This window comes from Caretta caretta, chromosome 1 (genome assembly GCF_965140235.1).
Source record: "Caretta caretta isolate rCarCar2 chromosome 1, rCarCar1.hap1, whole genome shotgun sequence".
In the NCBI taxonomy this organism is placed as follows: Eukaryota; Metazoa; Chordata; order Testudines; family Cheloniidae; genus Caretta; species Caretta caretta.
The window spans coordinates 188,361,535-188,380,049 of record NC_134206.1 but is presented as its reverse complement, the minus strand read 5'-3'; the positions used below and the strand labels follow the sequence as shown (position 1 = coordinate 188,380,049).

Below are 18,515 nucleotides of genomic sequence, written 5' to 3'. Positions count from 1 at the left end.
ACCTTGAAAGACCTTACTGTATTAAGTTTACGTATCATTGTGAGCCAGGATTGTAAGTAACCTTTCCAGGTGTGAGATGAGACTGATACAAGACCTGGGAGCTCAAAAGACTGTACTGAAAATGTGCCAGACAATTATGAAGTTTTGAGACAAAAAGTGGTAAGTGGATTTCTTGGGGGATCCCGAGGGAGAAGTTAATGCAAACACCCCACCTCCGGTTATGCAGAAACCCAGCCTTTTGAAGCTACTCCCTGAGGACAGGGTCTTTGTCTGCAGATTTCTATGTTTCTATGACTACCTGTTACAGAAGGCCAACATCAAAGGCCAAGGTAATATAAAGAAAAGGGTAATCTGCCCCGCCTTCATTCTGGTTTGGGACCTAAGGTGGATGAACTTGTAACCATGATGAAAACCCAGCTGTGGATGTTGAAGGACTAAAACCTACCAGAGCCCTAGGTTGGAGTTGAGGGTGACCTCCAATAAGCTTTTTAGCATGCATGTATGTTTTTATTGTTTTAAGTTAAAGCATTACAGAGAAAACATATTAAGAATGAATGTGCTTGCTTAGAAGCATCTGCGTGGTAATTATAATCTGGGGCAATACACAGGTCATAACCCTGGGAGAGAAGGCAAAACAAAAGCACTGGCCTTTTAGGAAGTCTGGCTGGCTGGGAGATCAGTGTAAATCAGGAAGCTGTAGAACCTTAAAAACCCCAGTCAGAAGGGAGTGAGATGCGGGTCTCTGGCCAGGAAAGGTGATTTCTGGGAGCCAGAAGCCCAAAGTGGATGCCACTGGTGGACCATGGAAGGGGAATACAGGTGCTGTTGCCCTGAAATTGTGACAGTATCCTAACATGCGTTGAGAACAACACTGATTAACTGCAAATATTTATCAATGGGGAACTCAGATAAAAAGCTGTTTTAATTCCTTTAGCAAGAAATACACAAACACAACAAGTATTAGGTTTGTATGAGTTTCTTTTTAAAAAAAATATATATCCTAACTAGATGCAGCCTTCAAGGTTCCTGTTGTTGATGAGGCGCTCTGGGCCACAAGCTTTAAGATCCTTCTGTAGGGGGCTGGGGCATCAGTTCCTAGTTTTCCCTCAGAAAATACTGATGCCAAATAATAGAAAAGGAAAGAATTCTACTAACCTATGTCCTGGTCCTCCTCGATACCTTGCACCAGGTATCAGGACAGGGTCATCATCACTATCATCAGTTTCTTGGAAAGCAGTGCTTCTGGTGGATGATTCTTCATGACTTGCAAGCCCTGAGGAGTCTGGCTGCGATTGACGTTCATGGTTTGTATTAACTGGATTGGCAGTGGACTCTGTACTTTGACGACTTGAACTCTCTTGCTCTTTGCTTTTTTCACCTGAAGGTCCTTCCTCTGGGTTCCTACAGATGCTGTCAAGATTGGGATCACTTTCTCCTTCTGTGCTGGTTCCAGGATGCTCAGATACATCCTTATCTGACACAGCTAACAGAAAAAGGCGGTCAAAATTAGCCACTGACAGCACTGACAGTTATAGTTTACTTAGGAAGACGTTGTTATAAATGTTATAAATAAATTTTGTGTTTGGCTTGGCTTTACCCTTTTTCAGCCAGACAATCATATGAAGAAACAGCAGACAAACCTGTTTTTGTTCTCTCTGCAGCTTCATCTATAGCTTTCAACTCTTCAGCACTTGTGACTTCCTCATGCAATTCTTTACAGACTCCTGAAATTAAACACCAGATCATATAATCATTTCAGTAACATGAGTATACACCATAAGTCTTGTAGAACATTGGAATTGCTACACTGGGTCAAGCCACTGGTTCATGTAGACTGGTATGCTACGTCCCGTAGGTGCCCATATCTAATGCTTCAGGGGAAGACAAAAAGACCCCATAAATCCACTTACCAATTGTTCAGTTTGGTATATCAGAGAATAAAAGTGGGGTGGGAAGATTCTTTCTTGGTCCATGCTACAATTCAATACTTGATCATACAAGTATTTTAGTAGCTAATTTACTTTTAATGTTGTGAAACAGAAGATGTGATAACTCACAGTTATGATTACCTAGAGTTACAAAGGTTAATTAACTTATTTAAAGGTAATCTTCATATCTCTAGGCATTTCTTTGGAAATCCTCACTATATACTCACTGATACAGCCATTGCTCCAATTGTCTCCTGTAGCAATGAATCCAGCAGGTTGACTGAATTCACCACAATACATTTTTCTCCAGATTTACACCTTAACATTGTATGCCCCCTTTATAAACTGCCAACTTTAACTGTCCATTTACTAAACGGATTAACAAGTGAAAACAGGAGGATTTTTAATGTAAATTTTAATGTTGTTTAAAAGTTAACAGCCCTGAAGACCAGAGTCCCCTAATTATCCAGAGTACAGATACAGCATAGACATGGTGGTACAAGCCTTCTCTACTCCACCAAAGTTCTTTAATTCTGGCCTGGAAAAAACTCCTCCTCAAGGGGACAGTAAAAACTATTCACTGTTCTCCCATAATACAAAGAAATAAAGGACAAGAAGTTCAGAATTAAGAAAAACATTAGTTTCTCTTATACATAGCTACATGCCTCTTCAGTTGACAACTGGAATTAGTTTTGTAAAGCAAGTAATTTTTTGCCTCCCTGAGCTCTGTTATCCGTTTTGCCTTCTTGGAAATAAATGAGAAAAATAATGTTGTATTAAGGTTACATTCTGCCCTCATTTTGGTATGTGAGAGACTCCCACTGAGTTCAATCGTAGCCATGAGTAGAACTGGGACCTTACCATTACAGGAAAAACTATGTATCTTACTTGTTTCTTCATTTTTTGGTGTTGTCTGTTCTGAGCTGTGTGTTCTTAAAGCTTCTTCCTGGCCTTCAGGTTTGCAGTGACTTCCACTCCCTCTCGAACTCGAGGTTGTGCTGCTCCTAACAACAAAGCACGTGTAAAATGGTTCAGTAATGAGGCAAAGACACAAGCAGACTCCATTTTAAATCAAAGGGACAACCACAAAGCACAACATCCCTACAACTTATTACTATAAGTAATTACAAAACAAATACAGATAAAGTCAGATGTTTGGAGCCAAATTTTCAGAAGTAGCTTCTAAAATGTGGCCCTCATTTTATAAAGGTGGAATCCTTAAGGGCTTGATTAAGCAAAATATATGACTACATCTAATCTTATTTTTTAGTTGTTGTGTCCATTGTCTTGAATTACCTTTTACAAATCTTTTTAATCACTGGAACATCATGTAATAAATTACAACAAAGTTATTAAAGTAGTAAAACCCTAAATCTGTATTAAATGAGATTTTGAGAACCAGGGCTAAAAAATTCCATGCAGATGTGTGTCATAACTTCACAAGAATTTATTGGTCTGCAAAACCATGCACCATGGATTTGATGAAGTAAGTATATAGCATATAAAGACAGAAACAGAAGCCCAAACTTGCAGCTGTAGTAAGAAAAGGAAGAGACATGAACTAAGGTGTGTACATGAATAATCTGTTATAACATACTGTCTATGTTACCTTAAACCAGTCTTTTTATGTTGTAATAACCCATACATGTTTTAACCTAGACTGTAAACTTTCCACAGCAAGGACCAGACTTCTGCTATGTTCTGTAAAATGAATAAATAACTTTTGGCCATGCCACAAATAATAAACTATTACAGGGACTAAAGTGGTCACCTTTAAAATATCAAAATTTAACATATGTTACTATTAAGTGGTATTTGAGGTCTGTTTTCCCCCTACGCTTAGAGTAGGTGGGACATCTGTTGGCAAATGTTTTTTCTTTTTAAATGGGGAAAATGGCTCCTTCTCAATTAACATATAGAACTGCCTCCATGTCTTGAAAGACCTTTAGAATAGTTTTATCCTTATGAAACAAAGTTATTTTCCTCCTGGGGTCTCATGTTTTAACTCACTCTGCTCCTCTTCTTGTTCCCAACTTACAACCACCACAACCATAAAACAATGAAAACCTTTCTGAGCACCATCTCAATGAAAGTAGAGGTGAATATTCAATCTTGCACCTTTTCTTTGTTGCTGGACTGAGAAAACTCACTCTTGTGGACAAGGAAGGAAATGAAGATGGGTAGAATGATCATAAGTGGGACTTTCAGGTCTATGAAAGGTGAGGTGAGGTAGCTAGTCTCTTACACCATTTGTTGTTCTTTCAACCATTGCTGGGCACATGCAAATCCTTGCTAGCCCTGAGAACATTCTCCTGGCTTGGGAATTTTGGGGATCAGTTCACATGGCATTAGGAATGAGTCATAGCTACCATGAAGGTGCTTGGATTCTGCTCATCTTATCTGGATGGTAATTGTGGAACTCCTGTTGCTATGTCTATTGACTTAAGATCCTAATATACAACCTCTGGAACATGAATTACTTGTCCCAAGAAAGGACTAGAGATGCAAGCACTTTAACACTTACCATGCTGGATAATTTACATGTGGTTGAGTGAGTTTGAGGTAAAGACTACCTTTAGAGAACACCCTTGAACTACTGCAGCTTTTCTGCTGGTCTCCCATTGAGCTGACCTGAGGTGATGGGGAAATGATGTGGAGTGCCAAATAATCTTGGTTTTCTTGGTGCCTCCATTTTCTGCTCTTTGTTGTCCTCCATAGTAGGTATTAGCAAAGTAAGGCACACTATGCAGTAAATTAGATTGTGGAGAGGCCTTATAAACTGAAAGAAGCATCTAGCACACAACCACGGCTAAACTAAAGGGCCACTTATATAATCTTGCCCTGGTGGTGGGAACAGCAGCCAGCCAATAAAGGAAACAAGACAGAATAGGCGAATCTCTAAGAAACTGGTCAGAAACATGATAAAGTTCAGGCTCATTGCTGGAAAAGAGTTAAGACAACAAACAAGAAAAGAGGATAGAAAATAAGGAAAAAGTTCCATTGGAGACCAGGAGGTTTCTGCTACTTCTTCCAGCAGTCTCTCAGAGACATAAGCTTTCTGACAACCTCTCCCTATTGGCATGTCTTAGACAGACATTCCCTGACTGGCAGCTCTGATTCTGGGTCCACATGTGGTAGGAAAACCCTAGTAAAAGAAAAGGAGGACTTGTGGCACCTTAGAGACTAACAAATTTATTTGAGCATAAGCTGTAGCTCACGAACGCTTATGCTCAAATAAATTTGTTAGTCTCTAAGGTGCCACAAGTCCTCCTTTTCTTTTTGCGGATACAGACTAACACGGCTGCTACTCTGAAACTTAGTAAAAGAGTGGTGAATAGGTTTTTTTCCCTGACAAACCAGGAGTTTTACTCCTGTACAACCAAAACAGCTACATGAACGCAAGATTGAGTCCACTCTGACTCATCCATCAACAAGTGTCGGCCAAATCTAACCACTACAGGTGATTATGTAAGAGAAAGAAAGAACACATGGATTTGCACATGCCAAATGGAGTTTGTGATGCGAATTGCAAGAAAAAAGAATTTAACCTGTAAACTGAGCGCAATTGATATGGAACCACTGAGGAAAAAACAAATACAAATTCCTTTAGTAACTTTCAGAATCACTTTTCTGTCTAATTGAAGTTTGAAGCTGGTTTTTGTGCTTTTGCCAGTTTAAAATCAGACTTTTAATGTTTTTGACCAGTATAGCACACAAAACTATGGTCGCTGAGTACTTTAGTAATGTAATTTTAGCACATTAAATACTACCAGTTGATAAAAGTAACTAAAAAATTTATTAAAAAACACAACAATAAGGAGTCCAGTGGCACCTTAAAGACTAACAGATTTATTTGGGCATTAGTCTTTAAAGTGCCACCGGACTCCTCATTTTTTTGTGGATACAGACTAACATGGCTACCCCTCTGATACATAAAAATTTATTAATGTTCTGCACCTCCCACAGAACATGCCTGTCCTAAAACATTCAACAATAACCACTGCAAAAACTATAAGTGTATGGTTAGTTAAAGCCAGCAGAAGACAGTCTTGCAACAATCTGAAGCGTGCCAGATTTAGATTCTGACAGTCTATTTAAGATCTTCTATCATACCCATGACAAGAGTGTCTAGAGCCCAGATCTGTGTGGGTAGATTCAGAGAAGTCAATGGGACTCCATGTAGATATAAGGATCAGGGCTTAAGGCCTGGATTTTTAAAGGTTATTTAGGCATTGCTGCACTCAGTACTGTAACGCCTAACTAATTTAGCAGCCTAAATCTCATTTTCAAATGGGATTTAAGCAATTAGGAGTCAAAATCCGATTGAAACTGCTTAAGGAAGCAAGTTTCAAACTGTTACAGGGTACAATGTGTTTTATTTTTAGAACTGTAGTGTTTACTAAAAGTTAAAAATATTTTTCTCATTTTAAGTGTATGATAGCAAAGAGACCTTTTTCTTGGTATTATTACTCTACATATTAAACAATTTTAGAAAATTAAACCTGCCTCTTGGTAGCAGGGACAGAAGAGAATGAGTTATTACTGTTTGTCTCCCGAGAGTAAGAACTTCAGCTACTACAGTGATGGACATCAATATAAAACAGGGCTGACCCAGGCCACTTAGATTATCCGGTAGGATCAGTTTCTATTTTAAATGAATACACATACAAATTACATTAGTTTTCAAACATTAGCATCTTAACTATTTCAAAAAAAGTGTTAAGAACTAATACACCTAGGACATATAATAAAATAATTGCCTTATACATTTAACCTAAAAATATGAAGGCTTTTTTAAGTTGTAGGAGCGCAGAATACAGTCATTTAATATTACATATGTTTAGTAGATTAAAAAAATATAATGGAAAAGAATTTGTCTGCGTCCAGAATTAATGCTGGATTGCAACATGGCCATCTACATAGTAGTGAAATATAGTATTCAGTTTGTGAAACCAACTAAGAAACCGGAGACATACTAGCTGTGGGTTTGTTTGTTTGTTCTGGTGGGAAGGGGTGGTTAATGTGGGGTTTTTGGTCTAAGGAAACTTGCATCAAGATGTTGCAAATTTAAAAAAAAAAAAAAAGACGAACAAAAACTATTCCTGGGCTACATACCAGTAACTGGAACTCTCCTATTGTGTAATCTCCTCCACTATTATCCCTGGTATTGTGGTGGCCCCTACCTGTGGGCCCCTGTCAGAGACCAGGGCCCTCAGTGGAATTTTAAAGAGCTAAACTCTATGAATTTTCCACAAGAACCACCTTGCTAGACTTCAGCACTGTAAGTTTCACATTGACTTTGAACATGCACCATCAAATTGCCAGTCATCAACTAGCACTGCACCTCACCACATAAGCCCTCTGTCCTTCCTGTACAATGTAATACGTAAGTGGAAGTGAATCCATGGAAAATAGTGATTGAAACTGTGCGCTAACCAATCAAGTTTTCTTCAGCTTATCACAGTTTCCCGCTCTTACCAGACTGACCACGTCTACACTACAAATTTTGGTCAATACAAGTTACATCGGCATAAAGCTGCCACAGTTACTATGTTGCTTGTGTGCATGCATACTGGGCTCCTTGTGTTGGTGCTATACATGCTCAACAGGAGTGCTTGTGTCGATGCACAGTACAGCGCACCATAGGTAGGTATTCCACTCTGTTTTTGGAGAAGTTTTCACAATGCACGGGGAGGGGGGCGCAGAACTGAATTGCACAGGGGTGCCTGGGAACAAGAGGTCAACTTCCCAGCGTGCATCTGCCTTCATCCCATAATGTCACCTATATCACATAATTTTCATGCCTTTTTAAAAATCCCATTAACTTGAATGACCTTCCTCGCTGTCCGCCATCTCTGACAGAAGCATGGAGCCTGCACAGCTCTGCACCATTGTCATAAGCATTGCAGACACAGGAAGCACTATCCTCTGTTATCTGCAGAGCCATAAGAAAAACTGAATGAGCAGGGAACATGACTATTTCTTGGAGGACAGATTTTGTGGGATGTAGTGGAAACCAATTCCAGGCTGTTGGTGGCATTCATGGTAGTGGAATGCTGCTCCTGGGCCCAAGAAACAAGCACTTACTGGTGGCATAAAGCAGGCTTTGGATGATGAACAGCGGCTGCAGAACTTTCCGATGCACAAATCTACATTCCTGGATCTGTGCACCAAGCTTGCCCCAGCCCTCCAGCACAGGGACACCAAAACGAGAGCTGCACTCACCGTGGAGAGGCGAGTGGCAATAGCACTATGGAAACTTGCAGTGCCAAATTGCTACCAGTCAGTGGGAAATAATTTTGGAGTTGGAAAATCCATTCTGAGGGCCACTGTCATGCAAATGTGCAGGGCTATTAATCATCTCCGGCTACACAGTACTATGACTGTCAGCAACGTGCAGGATATAGTGTATGTATTTTCAGCAAAAGGGTGTCCAAACTGCAGTGGAGCAACAGACAGCATACATATTCCTATTTTGGCACTAGACCACCTAGCCACAGAGTATGTCAACAGAAAGGGCTACTTTTCTACAGTGATGCAAGATTGGTGGATCAGCATAGACACTTTACGGACATAAATGGTAGCTGGTCAGGGATGGTATGGGTGCTCACATCTTTAAGAACGCAGGACTGTTCAGAAAGCTACAAGCAGGGACTCTCTTTCCTGACTGATGGATTACTATTGATGATGTTGAAATGCCAATAGTGATCCTGGGGGACCCAGCCTACCCCTGGCTCTCTGGCACATGAAGCCATACCCCAGCCATATCAACAGCACCAAAGAAAGATTCAACTACTGGCTCAGCAGATGCAGAAGACAGTTAAATGAGCTTTCAGTAGGACACTGACATTGTTTACTCACAAGACTGGATCATGGTGAAAAAAGCACCCCAATGATTATATCTGCCTCTTGTGTCCTGCATAGTATCTGTGAAGCAAAGGTGGAAAAGTTGCCACCTGGCTGGAGAACAGAGGTGAAGAGACTGTCTGCTGAGTTTGAACCACCAGACACAAAAGAACTCAACGCATAGCTATACGACGCAGGGAGGCTTTGAAAGAGCACTTTAACAGTAAGCCCTTGTAATGTCTTGTGCCATACCGTACTCTACCTGTCTCTGCTGTATTGGGGCCTGTTAGGAATTGTGTGGTGCTTCATGTATGTCTATGAATATAGCTCTTTCAATGCAACTATTAAATTTTGCAGTGCTTACTGCAGATCTATGATTATTACACCGTGTTTGTCACCGATCCTATGAGTTGTGTCACACTGTACAGTAGCAAGTAGGCGGGTGCTTTCAGAACTACTAGGTACTCCAACATATGTTGTGAACTAACGAACAGGAATGATTTTCCAAATAATACAATTTTATTCAGTACCAAAATCAGTGGCCAAAAAAAAAAAAAAAAAAAAAGACTCTGCAATTTAAAAGCAAATACATAAAAAACTTAATATATTAATGAAACAGAACTTAAGGGGAAAAAACATTCATGTCCATTTTGCCTACACATACAGCAACAGTGGCTTTCACAAGTCAGGATATGTGAAGCTTGCTGTGTCCTTAATGTCATCTAGCATGAAGTGGTAGGGGTAGGAACGCAGGTCCTGACGCGGGGGTTGGACTAGATGACCTCCTAAGGTCCCTTCCAACCCTGATATTTTATGATTCATGTAGCAGGAGGTGTAAGAAGCTGCTGAAATGGAGTTCTCCATGTACTGCAAAGGGAGGCAAACCCATGGTTGTTGAACGTGCAGGCAGTGGTATTGGGACGATTTTTATAGTGGGGATGCTGAAAGCCATTGAACAAAACTCTAAACCACTTTATATGATGGAAACCGCTACCGCATCCTCAGCACCACTAGTTACAGCACCCCTGCCTGCAGCTCCACAAGAGTCTGCAGCATTTGTGTTTGCCAACGGAGAAGCCCCATTATGTCCTGATGCATCTCCCTCTCCTTTTTCCTGCTGGGACTCTCTCTTCTCTACTCTTCCCTTCTCCACGATGCCTGCTGTATTCACCCTCAGGCCCTCTGCTCACGGTCTGATCAGCACAGGTTACAGGATCTCATTGAACATGTAATTCCAAGTCCTCTTCTTTCACCTTATCTGGCTCAGGCATTCCACGGATCTGCAGAAGGAACCCCTCAACGCCGCAACTGCAGTAGCTGCAGATAAAACACACAGTGGTACCGTTATCAATACAGTCACAAGAGAAAGCAAAAGTTAAGATTCAAAAAGCCCTTCCTTTGCTCCTCTAAAGTTTTACACAAGACTTGCTTATTGACACTTCAATAAGGGGTGGTTATTTTATCAGATATCTTATTCCTGAAGGTAACAAAGGCAGAGAAAGCACAGCTACTGCTGGGGGCCCATATATTGTTAGCCTATGTACTGCAATGGTGCCTGTCGAAGGTATTGCTGACTGGTGTGGGAAAGCGTCCTACCATCAAAGAAGAAATAAGGCAGCCACCCTAGAAACCTTCAGGAGAGGACTGCAGAGTACCCCCATGGAAGTCTCATTGAGATCTCTCAGGATTAAAGGGATGTTCCTGTGTACATAAACAGCTCCACATGGGCCCCCTTGCCTAACTCTATAGGGGAATTAAAAGCAGATAACAACACCTACCTCTCTTCGTAGTACCACTACCTATTCTAGTAATAGTATATTAATGAAAAGTTGGTAGCTGTGTCCTGTTAAGTTGGGGGCACCATCAATGTAATGGGAAATAAATTTACACACTTACCCAAAGCTCCTTCCCCTGTATCAGGCTCTCCCATGCTCGACTGCCAGGACTGACTGGATTGCAGTAGAGTATCAAACAGGTACTGGCTCGCAGAATAGCTAGACCTCCCAGTCACGTGTCTCCCATCCTCCTCCTCCTCACTGTTCACACTAGGGGCCTGTGACTTGGCTCCTCGGAGGTATCCACACTGGTATGCGGGGTGGATAAGAGGGTCTCCGCCAAGTATGACATGCAGCTCTTGTAAAAGCAGCAGGTTTGTGGCTCAGCATCAGATTGACTGTTGGCCTCCCTGGGTTTCTGATATGCCAGATGAAGTTCCTTTGCTTTCACACAACACTGCTGTTGATCCCTTTCATTCCCATTCTCCTGAATCCCCCATGCAATATACTCAGACGTCAACATTTCTACAGCTGGTCCATGGCTGTGCTTGCACAGTCTCTTCTCCCCACAGGCCAAAGAGATTCAATATTTCCTGTCTACTCCAGGTAGGAGCACTTCTGGACTGCGTAGCCAGCATGGTCTGTGGCACACAACAGAGAGCTGGAAAAGGCATTTCAAAAATATGCAGGGCTTTCAAGGAGCATGGGGCCTTCCAGTCTTCTGTGAGCCCGAGCAGTGGAATTCACAATTGTGACCAGAGCACTCTGTGTTGGGCATTGTGGGACAGCTACTAGACTGCTGTTAGGGTCGACATAAGTAACTGTCTACACTCGTGCTGCATTGACTTCAGTACATCGAACATGGCTCAACACCACTCAGGGAGGTAGTGTTACTGTATCGCTGTAATGGGGCACTTACGTCAGTGGCAGACAAATTTAAGCGTAGACACATGCATCACTAGGTCAACGCAAGACGGCTTACATCAGCCTAACTTTGTAGTGTAGACTGGGCCTGAGAAGCAGTGTCCCCTTCAAGGACAGGACGTAAGGAATGAATATCTAAAAAGTATCAACATAAAGAAAACATCTAAACAACTATTGCTTGCCCAAACTGCATGTCCAGACAGACATGCACCTTATAGCTGTCTGAGAACTCCAATTTGTAGTTAAGATTTCAAGACTCTGTAGCTGTGCAGCATGATATATAGATTTTTAAAGAAGTAAACAAAAAGTTTGAAAGACTGTTAAAAAGAAGACTAATTTCCTTTTATACCCTTTTATAGACCCATGTGCTATGGAGATGTTTCTTTCTGGGTCCATGGGGCCTAAGAAGTGATCACATGGAGCCTCTCTCTCTCATGGTTACCCCCATTTCATACTACCCTTCAATTTCCTTCAATTGCCCTTCAATTTAGTGGAGGTTCAGACATTTTCAAGCAATGTTTGGATTTCTCTGTGCCAACAAGGGAACACAGATCCTGGTGCAGTTCTCGGTCCACAAATTAGAAATAGCTCTTTTAAAACCCATGTAGACTCAATAGATGTGTCTTTCAAGAGTATTTTTTTCTGAATTATTTTAAGATTAAGATGATCTATACAGTGAACTATTACTACTTTTCATTTTTTTAATTATGAAGTTCGCAACATATTTCTGTAATTGTGCCTGCTCCAAAACCTTCTTTAGCTAGAAGAATTAAATCCATAGCATTCCAACATAGATGTACTGTGACAAAGTGAAGTTTGCTGAGCTGTGTTTATAAAAAGAAATTCTCCACAACTTAAAATGTTAATGATGAAAGCTACTTTTTCCTATTCTTTACATACTCTTTGCTATATATTTAAAGACTGGGGAAGAATTTTGCCCACTTAAAAAGAAGAATTTTGCCCACTTAAAATAACTTTGCCTGAGATAACAATGCAAATGGAACACAAAAAATAGTTTATTCCTAATCAGATGGTCACTACCTCTGTAAAATACTAATACAAAACTATGAAACAGCAGGAAATAATACATATTAAGTGGTATATATAATTTAAAAAATAAAATCATTTTAGGTAAACAAATGCTAATACAAAGGAAAATTGTGCTTATTAACAGCTAACAAAACAAAACAAAACAAAACTTACCACTCATCCGTGAAGTCCAATTTTATCGTGCTTGTAGTAGTTCCTTCTGTACTGTAGTGCAAACTTAAAACTGGTTCACCTGTTCCTGCTCGTGGACTCTGCTTTTCACTGTCTGTAAACAAGGGTTGATAATATTTGAATGTGTCTCAGTAATTTATGTAAAACTGTTAAATAATGGAAACACCTTCAGACGTGAATTAAGACAACAAAAAAATTCTCTCCAATACAGTCCGTTTTAAAGCCAGACACAGAACAAACCAAAAGTTAAATGCTCGGGAGTGATCGCACTGAATTTGTATTTTGCAAAGCTTAGGGACTAGCCTAAAGATATAACAATTTGTATTTATAACAATGAAAAGGGCATGTGTGGTCCTTAGATTTGTGCATAAGATTCCTTCTGATTTACATCGGAGTCATATATAGAATCATAGAAATATAGGGCTGGACCCCAAGAAATCATCAAGTCCAGCCTCCTGTGCTGAGACAGGACACCAAGTAAACCTAGACTACCCCTAACAGGTGTTTGTCCATCCTGTTCCTAAAAACTTCCAGTGATGAGGATTCCACAACCTCCCCTGGAGGCCTATTTCAGAGTTCAACTACTCTTAGGGTTAGAAAATTTTCCTTAATATTTAACCTACATCACTCTTGCTGCAAATTAAGCCCATTACTTCTTGTCCTAATCTCAGAGTATATGGAGAACATTTGATTGGCATCTTCATTATAAAAGCCCTTAACATATTTAAAGACTTATCAGATCCCCCCTCAGTTTTCTTTTCTCAAGACTAAACATGCCCAGTTTTTTTCCCTTCACAAACCTAGGTCAGGTTTTCTAAAGCTTTTATAATTTTTGTTGTTCTCTTCTGCTCTCTCAGTTTGTCCACATCTTTCCTAAAGTGTGATCCTCAGAACTGGACACAGTACTTCAGCTGAGGCATCACCAATACAGAGTAGAGTGGTATAATTAGCACCCATGTCTTACATATGACACTCCTGTTAATACACCCAGAATGATATCAGCCTTTTTGGCAACTGCATCACATTATTGATTCATTCAATCTGTGATCCATTATGACCACCCAGATCCTTTTCAGCAGTCTTACCACCTACCCAGTTATTCCCCATTTTGTAGTTGTGCATTTGATTTTTCCTTCCTAATTGATGTACTTTGCACTTGGGTTTATTGAATATAATTTTATTGATTTCAGACCAATTCTTCAATTTGTCAAGGTCATTTTGAATTCTAATCCTGTTCTCCAAACTACTTGCAAGTGTTCCATTATCCAAATCGTTAATGAAAATATTGAATAGTACGGGACCCAGGATTGAACCTATGGCTCCCAACTAGATATGTCCTCCCAGTTTGACGGTGAAACACTGATAACTCTGAGTACCATCTTTCAACAACTGTGCACCCATTGCATAGTAATTCCATCTAGACCACATTTCTCTGGTTTGCTTATGAGAATGTCATTTGGGATTGTGTCAAAAGCCTTATTAAAATAAAAATATATTACATTTACTGCTTCCCCACATTCACTAGATCAGTAACTCTGTTGAAGGAAATTAGGTTGGTTTGGCATGGTTTGTTTTTGACAAATGCATGCTCGCTATTCCTTATAACCCTATCATCCTCTAAGCATTTACAAAACAATTTTTTAATCAATTTGTTCCAGTATCTTTCCAGGTATTAAAATTAGGCTTATTGATCAATAGTTCCCCAGGTCTTCTTCGTTCCCCTTTTTAAAGATAACTACACATTTCTGCCCTCTCTAGTTCCACGAGTTCCCAAAGATAACTGCTAACAGTTCCAAAATTGCTTCAGCTAGTTCCTTAAACAACCTAGGATGAATTCCATGAGGCTCCGCCGACTTGAACACATCTAACTTATCTAAATATTCTTAAACCTCTTCTGTCCCCATTTTGGCTTGCGTTCCTTCCCCTGTGATTTGGTCCTTTGTGAGCAGGAGGTTTCGAGTTTGTTGTATGGGAACGTGGACTATTATTTCATCCAGTGCTACATTTTGAAAGTGCTCCTTTTCCCCACCCATCCTCATCGCCTAAAGTTATCCTAGTGTAAGTGTTCTTTATGCTGAAACTCATGGGCAGTAACATCAAATACAAACTTACTACACAAGTGCTCCTTGTTCTGAACCCAGATTAGTGGGAGAATTCTTGACTTCCATGCCCCACATAGGCCACTTATGTGAAGCCCACTTACTCCAGCCTCATATGAATTATGAGACTATCAGTAACCCATTGCTATTAATGTATTATTAATTTATTAGTTGTTAAACATCAATGCACAGTCTTCCCCTAGCTGTCATTTGAGTTTCCAAAAAAAAACCCCCAAAACAAAAAAACAAATTCCTCACAAACCAGCTTCTTATACTTGATCCTGCTCTGAAGCCATCACCCTACATTTGTAACATTGAGTTTTTTCCCACAATGTCAAATAACCATCAAATTCTGCCCATTGAAGTCATTGACTTTTCTCTACATAACAGGGTCAAATTTTACTCATGCATAGTCTCTGCAGGATCAAATAGAACAAAAGTGAGGTTGCTCACCATGTGCAGTAAGTGTAGTTCTTTGAGCTGTATGTCCCTCTGGGTGCTCCACTTCAGGTGCGCGTGTTCCCCACGCACCTTTGATTGGAGATTTTCATTAGCAGTGTCAGTTCAGCCCATGCATACTGTTTGCTCACTCTGACCGTCTCTGCTTGACAGTACTGGAACCTTCCCAGAACCATGTTTACTTTGAGAACTGTGGGATTTTCCTGCCTCACCAGTACCAGAGGATCCCTTTGCCTTATTGTACCAAGCCTCAACGCTGCTGACCTGCTCGGAGAGTGAGATCTTTTTGAGGATGGTACCTTAAAAAGGGTATTAGAGCTCCTCCTCTTAGGATCTTTAGAGGAGGTCTCTGAAGCCTTCCCTTATCTAGAAGGGTGTTGTGCTGAGGTCAAAAGGGCCACTAGAGACTGTGGTGACTGATGTATAGTGGGAGTTCTGACCTGGCTGTGAAGTGGGGGGAAGGGAGCACTCCAACATTAACAGTCGCAGCTTGAGTTTGCAGTTCTTCTGTGCCCTGGATTTGAGGGCTCAACAGAAATTACACTTCTGTGAGACATGCAATTCACCCAGGCAGTGAACACACTTACAGTGTCTGTCACTGACCGGGATAGCCTCTACCCCTTATGAACCAACACTTAAATCCTAGTGAACCAGACATGCCTCTCACAGGGAGGATTTCCCAGGAAGAAATTAAACAATCTTTCAATAACCAGTAATTAACTGCTAATGTTGGTAGTCCATCACAAACTATGACGATATTGTCACATTTTTCATCTATGGCTATGCATTTCACTCTGAAGTTCGAACTCTGATGCATAGTCAGCCAAAACGAAGGCATGGGAAGTCCATATCTATGATATTTGATGATGCAGCTCTGTGTCATATTTCACATGCAGCCTGAAGACTATTTTGTCTACCCTGCTCAAACCTGTTACATGCTGATCTTGTCAGAGACCCCCAGTGAGTCCAGTTCTGAGCCATTTGCTTGAGTTCTTTGAGATGGATGCCAGCCTCCTGGAGACTGCTCATCAGGTTATCTTTGAAGCCCTTACGTGGACAACACTTCTTTCTCTTGCCCTGCCTCAACTCCCCAAACAAGATCTGTTTTGGGAGACTGTGGTCTTCCAGTCTGATGACATGTTCAGTCCACCTAAGTTGTGCTCTCAGTAGCATTTCCTCAATGCTGGCTGTGTTTGCTCTCTCAAGGACCTTAATATTGGTCACTCTGATCTGCCAGCAAATGCTCATTATTGAGCAGAGGGAGTGCATGTGAAATTGCTCAAGCTATTTAATGTGCCATCTATAGAGAGTCCATGTCTCAGATCCATACAGGAGAGATGTTAGGACCACTGCACTGTAGATCTTCAATTTGGTGGAGACACAAAATTTGTGTTGGTTAAGGATTTTTGTTCAGAGTTGGCCAAGGGCCTGGTAGGCTTTACTAATTCTGTAGGTAATTTCCTGATCAAAGGAACAGTCACTCGTGATGGCGCTACCCAAATACTTGAACTGATCTACATTTTTCAGCTGTGTGCCTTGTATGAAGATTGCTGGTGCTGGGGCACTAGAATGAGGTGCTGGTTGAAACAAATCCACTGAGACTGATGGTGAGGCCAAAGAGCTGGGAGGCTTCAGAGAATCTATCAACAATGACCTGAAGGTCACTATGTCTATGGTCCATCAAGATGCAGCATCTGCAAAAAGTGCCTTGATGAGAAGTCTCTCCAGAGTCTTGGTCTTAGCATCGAGTCTTCGACGATCGAAGAGGGAGCCATCCAGTCAGTAGCAGATATAAATTCCCTGATCCAAGTCCCTCGTGGCATGGCTGAGGACACAGGCAAAGAACCAGTTGAACAGCACTGGAGCAGGTATGCAGCCTTGCTTCACTCCCTTTGAGATTTCATATAAGTCAGAAAAGTTACCATTGGAGAGCACTTGTACTGTCATGTGGTCATGGAACAGCCAGATGATTTGTATGACTCTTCTTGGGCAGCCCAGTTTATGTAGAATAGCACACAGACCCTCTCTGTTGACCATATCAAAGGCTTTGGTCAAGTCAATGAATACTGCATATTCCATGTTCTGCTCTAAACATTTTTCCTGGACCCGCCTTATGACAAAAATCATAGTACTATGAGCTGGTCTGAAATCACACTGTGCTTCTGGCAGATTCTCCTCAGACATGTTTGGAATGAGTCTGTTCAGAAAAATGCGAGCTAGTATTTTCCCTGCTATACAGAGTATGGAAATGCCTCTGTACTTTCCGCAGTCAGCTTTGCTGCTTTTGTTTTTGAACAGTGATGCAATAATAGCATCTTTGAAGTCTTGTGGCATTTCTTCTTCCTCCCAAATGCTCCTCAAGAAGCCATGAAAACACCCCAATAGCCTTTGGGCCTGCTGCTTTGTACAGTTCTGATGCAATACCATCCTTTCCAGATGCCTTTCCAGACCAGAGTTCCATTGTTTGATGGCTTTCAAGACTTCTTCAACTGATGGAGGGAGATCGAGATCCTCTTTGATGGGTTTCTCAGTAATTGATCAAAGACACACCAATTGACTGTGGATGCTCTATTGAGTAAACTATTGAAGTGTTCAACCCATCTCTGCATGATACTAACAAACTAAATAAACTAAGCAGAATGAACTCAGCAAGCAGCCGAGGCACGCACGATGCTGACATGCTAAACTCTGTTTTGGGCCGAGGCGGTTGAGAAAGAACTGAGGGCAGTTTGCTTGTACAGCTTGATACAGCCTTGGTGTGGGGCACAAGGATATTAGCAGCACATTCAGAGGTCAAATGAACACTGCTGGTTAAAGTCTCCAATCAAAGGTACGTGGGGCACATGAGCACCTGAAGTGGAGCACCCATAGGGACAGTACTCAAAGAACAGACAAGTCTGTGTGGGAGAAAAATACTAGTTTTAAACACAAATATCTTTCCTAATAAAAACAGCAAGAACAATGAAAAACAAATAGAAGGAAAATTGATTGACATGATTAAATATGATATTTTAAAAGCATCTTCCAGGACAAAATTCCTCTTCTGAGATAAAGAGCCAACTGATAGCTTCAATGTTAACCTTTAACAACAAATGTAATGTTAAAGCATAAGATGCTTGTTTTAATGGACAAACTATCTACATGCACAGCTCTCTACTGCATTTTGTTTGATAATAATTGTACACTAGTGTCTTTCATTTGAGGAGCTCAAAGAACTTTGATATACAAACTTTAATTCAACATCACAGCACCTTTCAGAGGTA

The 18,515-nt window shown here is 40.9% G+C and overlaps 1 protein-coding gene across 5 annotated transcripts in view; it reads right to left on the bottom strand.

The window, feature by feature from the left end:
* Nucleotides 1-18,515, bottom strand: part of DCAF6 (DDB1 and CUL4 associated factor 6) — a 176,367-nt gene that overhangs the window by 41,375 nt on the left and 116,477 nt on the right. For all 5 annotated transcript variants that reach the window (XM_048869720.2, XM_048869730.2, XM_048869741.2 and 2 more), the window contains 4 exons: nt 12,677-12,788; nt 2,817-2,932; nt 1,641-1,724; nt 1,156-1,483 (listed from right to left, as the gene is read on the bottom strand). In XM_048869720.2, the coding sequence (XP_048725677.1) occupies nt 1,156-1,483; nt 1,641-1,724; nt 2,817-2,932; nt 12,677-12,788 (640 nt within the window). The remainder of the gene's footprint in view (nt 1-1,155; nt 1,484-1,640; nt 1,725-2,816; nt 2,933-12,676; nt 12,789-18,515) is intronic.